Genomic DNA, 9,039 nt, shown 5'->3' with positions numbered 1-9,039 from the left:
TGACACAGACAGATCACAGAGGCTACATACATAACAGTAGACAGACCAAGCCTCAGTAGAAAATACAAATGGAACAGTAACACCCATCACCACACCACATGACTAAAGACAGTAAGGATGAGAAGAGAGAAGGGAAAAAAAAATTTTTAAGTGAAAAAATGTAAATAATACACAGAAACATACAGGGTAATACACACACAAAAGACATATATGCACTTATCTGTGATACTTATGAGATATAGATATGGATGTATGAAAAAATAATATAAGTAAATAAATAAATATATAAATATATCTGTCACATACCTGGGATAACTATAAGATATGGAGATAGATAAAATAAATAAACTATATAAAGGGCATGGATATATACAACATATGAAACGAACCCATACACACACATGAAATTTCATGGACAGCCATAACAATGTCAGCACCAGGGGCAGTGCCAACGATGGCAATAACAACAACAACAACAACTACCACAATGGCAACACTGTAGGCAAACACACATACACAGAGGAATACAGGAACTGTACCATATTTTTTTTTCAGGTCTTAGGACAGCAGCAGCATAATGGGGTGAGAGATGGGGCTGAGGGGAAGGCCACACTGCTGCTAAAAACTGACACACACATAAACATATGTGCACATCGGGCGATGGCCGTTCCAGCACCATGACACTAACCTTATAACCATGGCCAGCACTAAGCAGGAAAAGGATGAATTTTACAACCAACCCTGTGATGTCATCTCCAGTTGTCACCATAGGGTGCTTATGGGTGACTTTAACGCTCATGTTGTTACTGACTATCAGGCATGGGAGTGTGTACTTGGTGACCATGGTGTAGGTTGAATGAACTCCAGTGGTCTGTGTGTGCTCTCCATCTGCAGGGAATTCAGTCTAAGCATCACAAATACCTTTTTACAACAGTGAAATTGCTGCAAGACGACCTGGATGCATCCTAGATCTAAGGATTGACATCTCATAAATGTTATCACTAAGAAATGAGATATTAGGGTCTTCAACATTAAACGTTCCTTTCCCCAGTGCGGGATCTTCGGCTTCCTTCAATGTTACAAACAGCACAAAGCAAGGTTGCGTTATGGCCCCTGTTTTGTTTGCAGTCTTCTTTTCAGTGATGCTGAGGTATGCTTTTGGCAACATACAAAATGGTGTCAAATTCCAACTTTGAACAAGTGGTGGACTGTTCAATCATCAGTGTTTCAAAGCCAGAACACTGCTACACACTAGTCTCATTCATGATCTACTTTTTGCAGATGCTGCTGCACTAGTAGTGACCTTAGAGGAAGCACAGGAACTTCTAGACCAGTTTTCTGATGTTTGTAAAGCCCTTGGTTTGACCATCAGCATAAAGAAGAAGGAAATAATCCACTAGCCTTGCCATACTCCTAAACAAATTCAAGGTGTCAAGCAGAGGCCACCAGTTCACAATTTTCCTGACACTCCTATGCAGGTTGATGGGAAAAACCTGAATTATGTGAAGTCATTTACATATCTTGGTAGTAAAGTGAATTCAAGTGTTTCTCTTGATGAGAAAATCGTTAGCCGTCTTGCAAAGGCAACCAACAGATTTGGCAAACTCCATCATCACCAATGGAATGAAAGGGGCATCAAACTTGACACCAAAGTACAAGTCTATAAAGTTGCCATTCTTGCCACTCTCTTGTATGGATCAGAATCATGGAGACCCTATAGATGACATATTAACCAACTAGACATCTTCCATATGTGGACAATCTGCGGTTTCTCACTAAAAGGTAGAGTTTCTAATGCCAACCTGTTTAGCAAGTGTGAGATTGGTGCAATCGAGAGCTTCTTTATGCACTCACAATTGTCTGCTGGGCTGGCCATGTCATCAGCATTAACAGGCTTCAGAGTGCAAGGCAAAGGAGAAAAGTGGTTGCAAGTATACCACTTGCACTGACCTATTATCCTCATACTTGCAGGATCTATGGGCTTTCATAAACCACCTGATTTACAATATGGGTGACTTCTGACTATCATATCTTTAGACCACTCAAACATGGTTTATGAGGTTGATTTCTTACGGATGAAGATGTGAAGTAAGCGGTGCATAAATAGTCACATGACCAAAACCTTCATCTTGGAAGGAATACATAAGCTTGTGAACCGGTGGATCAAGTGCATTGAAAAGGAAGGAAACTATACAGAAAAATTACCTACTTGTTTATCCCCTGCTTTTGTGTAAATGCATTGAAAAAACAAGAGTGTGTATCATTTTTGACTTTCCCTTTTATATATAACTATATATACACATACATACATATATACATGTGTGTGTATATATATATATATATATATATATATATATATATATATATATATACACAGAAGATTCAGAAAATTCAGAATCATTAACATGTATATGTGTGTATATATATATATATATATATATATATTTATATATATATATCATCATCATTTAACGTCCGCCTTCCATGCTAGCATGGGTTGGACGATTTGACTGAGGACTGGTGAAACCGGATGGCAACACCAGGCTCCAATCTAATTTGGCAGAGTTTCTACAGCTGGATGCCCTTCCTAACGCCAACCACTCAGAGAGTGTAGTGGGTGCTTTTACGTGTCACCCGCACGAAAATGGCCACACTCGGAATGGTGTCTTTTATGTGCCACCCGCACAAGAGCCAGTCCAGGGGCACTGGCAACGATCTCGCTCGAAAACCCTACAAAGGCCAGTCAGGCGGTATATATATATATATATATATATATATATATATATATATATATATATATATATATATATATATATATATATATATATATATATGTCTGTACGTATTGTCGTCGTCGTTTAACGTCCGCTTTCCATGCTAGCATGGGTTGGACGATTTGACTGAGGACTGGTGAAACCAGATGGCTACACCAGGCTCCAATCTGAATTGACAGTGTTTCTACAGATGGATGCCCTTCCTAAAGCCAACCACTCAGAGAGTGTAGTGGGTGCTTTTACGTGTCACCCGCACGAAGGCCAGTCAGGCGGTACTGGCAAAGGCCACGCTCATCTCGCTCGAGAAACCTCATGTGTCACCCGCACAAGAGCCAGCCCAGGGGCACCAGCAACGATCCCGCTCGAAAAATCCCAGAACCCCACTATATATATATATATATATATATATATATATATATATATAGGAGAGTATTGTAGTTTGCTTGAAGCATTGTGTATTGTTTGTAAAGAATAAAAAGTTTTGAATGGTACAACAATGCACTATAATACAAAAAATGGACTATATACCTGTTGTAATTTAGTTATCCATAGTCTGATGATATTTCGGAATACAATTCCTTCTTCAGATATTCTTAGATGGACTCCATCTCAGAATATCTGAAGAAGGAATTGTAACACACACACATACATACACCTGCTCTTTTCATCATAAAAAATGCATCCTATAGGAGATTAGAACTAATTAAAAAGAAATTCTATAAGTTTTTCGAAAGAAATAGTCTTCCCATAACTATTGAGAGGAATAATAATTAATTTTTTGGGTGTTAATTTTAATTTATCAACCAGATTACATGAACCCTTCAGAAAATCTAAACTATATCAACTTCCAAAGAAATCATCCTAGATCAATTAAAAATGCATTAGCCTCTAATATTAGTAAAAGACTAACATATTTATCTTCCAATGAAGAAATATTTTATAAACATGCAAACCACTACAATATAGCCTTAGCAAATGCTGGATATTGAAATAAAATAGAATTCTGCCAACCTAACAGCATTAATAAAGATAATTCAACTAATTCATCATTATCGTTTAGTGTCCATTTTCCATGCTGGCATGGGTTGGACAGTTTGACTGGGGACTGGCAAGCCAGGAAGCCACACCAGGTTCCAATCTGATCTGGCAGTGTTTCTACAGCTGGATGCCCTTCCTAACGCCAACCACTCCAAGAGTTTAGTGGGTGCTTTTTACATATCACCGGCATGGGAACCAGTCAGGTGGCACTGGCATTGGCCATGTTCGGATGGTGCTTTTTATGTGCTACCAGCACAGTAGCGAGTCAGGGCAAGGGCTGGCATCAACTATGTTCGGATGGTGCTTTTTACATGGGGAGCTAGTCAGGCGACATTAGCAACGACCCACACATGCATGGTGCTTATTGTGTGCCACCAGCACAGGAGCCAGTCAGGCGGCACTGGCATCGGCCACAACTACAATTTCCATTTGATTTGATTTGAATTTGGATTTGCATTTTACTTAATTCAATAGGTCTCCTCAAACACGGAATGTCGCCCGACAATTGAAAGGTACTTTTTAAATGGGCTGGTTATGTAACACTGGTGTAGGCTAAAGCTGTGATCTCACTTTACTTGCTGGGTCTTCTTAATCACAACATATCTCCAGAGGTCTCGGTCTTTTGTCATTGCTTCTGTGAAGCCCAACGTTTGAAGGTCTTGCTTCACCACCTTATCCCATGTCTTCCTGGGTCCCGCTCTTCCACAGGTTCCTTCCACTCTTAGGGAGTGACACTTTTTCACACAGCTCTCCTCATCCATATGCAAGACATGACCAAAACAGTGCAAAAATATAAAACTGGTAAATTTTATAATCCCACCATAAATAGTAATATACCTAGTAATAAACACATAACTAGTAACCAAAATACATATAAACAATGAATTGATAATGATAAAAAACACAAGATCACTTTAAATCAAATTAATAATACTAAACATAATAATAGAAAAACCAATACTAAGTTATCTCACAAACCCATGAAAACTAAAAAAACAACCAATTTACAATTGTAATGATCGCTACAATGATAATAATATAATTAATAAATATTGTGTACATACTCATTCCATTAATTATAAAAAATCTAAAACAGATTATAATATACCTGTAAATATGAATAACCCTGATAAATCTAATAAAATATGGTTTATTATTCCATACACTATGCGAATTAAAAATAACATAGTTTAATCTGTTTTCAAAGCCATCTATAAACACTTTAACAATGATAATAGATACAATGAAATAATTAACCACAAAACTGTCAATATTGGTTTTAGCCTATCCCCTAACTTATTTACCATTATATCATCTATCAACAACAAGAAATTAAATAAATTCTACACTAATAGAAATGCCAATAATAATAATCCTAATAATTCCCCTGAACTTAAAATATATCTCCCAAATTCAAATAAGCCTAATAATTGCTTACATATAAGTCCCAATGAGGGAACCTTAATAACCAATACTAGCACTACTAATAATGATATATATTCCTCATCTAATACACCCATGCATAACGATACTTATGAAAATTGTGATTGTAGAGTTTAAAATAATTGTAAGTTTAAGAATTCATGTTAAAGAAAAAGAGTAAGTATACTAATGCACTGTTATAGCTCGAAGAAAAAAATATTTTTATATTGGCTCGAGGGAAAATATGATTAAGACTAGAGTGACAAATCATTTCCAAACTTTTAAGAATAGATAGAAAGCTAATTCCACTGGTTAAGTAAATTTATATGGGAATTAAAAGACAATAATATTGAATTTGATATTAAATGGGATACCATTGCTTCCGCACCAGCTTACAAAGTCAATAATAAAAAATGTTTTCTTTGTATAACTCAGAAAAGTATTTCCTGTGTTCATGCAGGAAAATATGTATTTTCCAAATTCAAATAATTGATTTATTATCCCTCTCACTAGAATATCTGTATATTCACTTTGAATCCCTAGCTCTATACATGACCTCCCCCATTATTACTACCTAACTAAACTACCATTATATTAATTTCCACTTCTATTACACCTACTTTTAGCATAATTTTATAAAAATTAGCTATACTAATTAATATCTTGTACACACCACGAGTAACCTTCTACCAACTTTTAAGCATATATTATTGCTAACTTTTATAACTGTTTGATTATCATTCTAACTCTTGAATTGATACACTTGGTAACATTCATATCTGTTTGACTATTATTCACACAACTACTTTTCATTAATAACCATATTAACACATCTTTAGCAACAAGATAAGGTCTGATATGCACACACATTTTTATATTTATATATTTATACTTTCATTTTTACACATATTCACGTTGATTATCTAATTTAATTATTATTTATATTATATTAATATATTAGACCTCCATATTTAGTATCTTTTTATACTAGTCACCCATTATAACTAACCTATTGTACACATCATGAGTAACCTTCTACCAACATTTGAACACACACAATTGCTAAACTTTATAACTATTTGACTTTTATTCTAACTTTTGAATAGACACAACTAGTAACACATACATTAGTTTGACTAATATTTAAAAACTACCTTTCAGTAATAATCATATCAACACTTCCTTAACAACAAAAAAATGCCTGATAATGCACTCACATTTTTATTTTTATATTTATACCTTTATTCTTTTATTTTAATATAAATGTATGTATGTGTATACGTACATGTATATACATATGACTCTGTGTGTATGGGTTGCCAGTACAGGCACATATGTGCACATGTAAGAATATATATATAGAGGTGTGTATTGATATGTATACAGATTTATGGGCTGGTGCATTTATATACATGTGACTATGGTTGTATAGGTTGCCAATACAGACATGTATGGGCGTGTGAATATATTTATGTGTGCTATAATCTATGTATATTTGTACCTACATATATATGGATGCAAGTGAATACATTTTTACACCTATTTATATATATGAGTTTATATGTATATATACACACAGGTATGTGAGTGTATGTGTATTTACAAATGATTGTCTATGTATGTTAGTGCGTATGTGTGTGTATATACATATATATATATATATATATGTATGTATATGTGTGCATGTATGTATATTTGTGTGTGTATGATAATGCACACTTATGTATGTGTGTATTTCTATGCAAAAATAAGGGCAGGTACATATGTGTGTATATGCAGATATGTTGATGTGTATGTAATATATTTGTATGCACTTATGTATGTGTATATGTGCACCTGTATTTATGTGAATTTCTTGCCCATATATGTATGAATACATATTCATGTATTACTCATCTATTTAATTATCTATTTACACTTATATATCTATATGTATATGCCATATCTTACCCACAACAAATGTGTAACCCCCTCACCTAGACATATACCATTGCTAATTAATAATAATATTATTCAGTCTGCCGTGATGATTCAAATAACTAACACACAAAATATCTAAAGGTATATTTTTTCTCCCTCTGAAAAGATTAAGCTCAGAAATATGATTTTAATATTTTTTAACTTCACTGGGCTTAATTGAAACAGCTGTAAGGGATAATGATCGATTTTTTGCTGATAATAAACTCTTATTAATTTCAGTATCTCCATTTTCTTATTATTCATTTGCATGATTATAGACCATGGAAGTGTAAAGGTGATTTTTCTAAAAAATTATTTAAAAAAAAAAAATGTTATGAAAATGAGCATGTTATTAACCTTTTTTGGGAAGAAGTTTTTTTTCTAGTGAATTCATACATACAAACATATGTATGTATGTGTATACACACAGGCACAAACACACACACAATACACCTATAGACATGTATATTCATTTGTTTTTAGATTTACATCTGTTTTTCTATGGTATCATGGGTTAGGTGAATATATATTATTGAGGCATTGTTTCACAGCTGTCACTTACACTTTACTTGTTTTCCAAGTAAAGAATTGCTTATCCTGCACGTTTTTGAAAGCACAGACCCAGTGGACAATTTGTTGTCTGGAAAATCAAAACAAACTTCCATGGCTTCCATGCATGACATGCAGATTATAGACTTTCACATACACACATACATACATACATACATATGTATGCATGCATGTATGGCTGGCTGGCTTCCTTCCTTCCTTCTACTATATCCATTCACAAGGCATCAGTTTATCTTGTATTACAAATTACTTGATGTCCTCACTACTGCAGTTATCACAAAAGGTACCCAGTACCCACTTGAAAGTGATTGGTGTTAGGAAGGACATTGAACCATAGATACCATGCCAAAGCAGACATTGGAGCTCAGTGTAGTTCTCTGGCTTGTTGGTTTCAATCAAACTGTTCAACCTGTGCCACCAGTTTGGAAAATGGACACTAAATGATCATATATTTATTTTTGTATATAATTACATTAATTTTGCAATTCATTTTTAATTGACTATTGACATTAACAAGGTTATATTATTAATGATAAATAAATAGTTTTAATTTAATAATTATAATGCTATCCTCTTGATTGTAACATTTCTCATTAAATACTTTGTGTACCAAATAATTTTGAAAATAAAAGATTTGGAGTGATTTGATAAATTCACTTTTTCATTTATCAACAATGTATTAAACGAACATTTAGAACATTACTTAATAAAATGTTCTTAGCTAAATTAATGAGGGAAGATAAGTTGGTATCAAAGAACCAGAAGTCGTCTGGAGAAGGTTGGTATCAAAAGGGTTGATAATTCTAAAACAACAATTTGTATTTTGAGTGTCAGCTTTATAAATGAGCTTTATACAATTCAATTGGACATGCAATCAAAACTCATTCTAACCATTTATTTACCATTTCCACCAGTTTCTGTAAATTACCAAACGCCGGGCTTGATGATGGATCTCTATAATGGCTGGTTCCAAAAGAATGGTGGTTGTGGCTATGTGTTAAAGCCAGCTGTTATGAGAGAAGAAATCTCTTACTTCAGTGCCAACACTAAAGATGTTTTACCTGATGTTTCTCCTCAGTCGCTCCATATTAGGGTATGTGGTACTACCACTTCTTCTCATGACCATTGTTTTGTTGTTGCTTGTTTTATAGTTAATGTTCTTACTGTAATTAATGTTAAAGAATAAGGATTCCAAATAAGATGTTGCTGTGTGTAGTTAATGTTTTGGTAAGCTTCTGCTATCTTGTTCTAAAGATGCTAATATCTGAAATACAAA

The 9,039-nt window shown here is 34.2% G+C and overlaps 1 protein-coding gene across 6 annotated transcripts in view; it reads left to right on the top strand.

Annotated features, from left to right (window-relative positions):
• The window catches only part of LOC106870770 (inactive phospholipase C-like protein 1), a 191,682-nt gene that overhangs the window by 146,382 nt on the left and 36,261 nt on the right, over positions 1 to 9,039 (top strand). For all 6 annotated transcript variants that reach the window (XM_089340302.1, XM_089340304.1, XM_089340300.1 and 3 more), the window contains one exon: positions 8,678 to 8,856. In XM_089340302.1, coding sequence (XP_089196428.1) covers positions 8,678 to 8,856 — 179 coding nt within the window. The remainder of the gene's footprint in view (positions 1 to 8,677; positions 8,857 to 9,039) is intronic.

The sequence above is a fragment of the Octopus bimaculoides genome, chromosome 23, assembly GCF_046866305.1.
Source record: "Octopus bimaculoides isolate indiv1 chromosome 23, ASM4686630v1, whole genome shotgun sequence".
In the NCBI taxonomy this organism is placed as follows: domain Eukaryota; kingdom Metazoa; phylum Mollusca; class Cephalopoda; order Octopoda; family Octopodidae; genus Octopus; species Octopus bimaculoides.
This window is presented reverse-complemented; position numbering and strand designations above follow the sequence as displayed.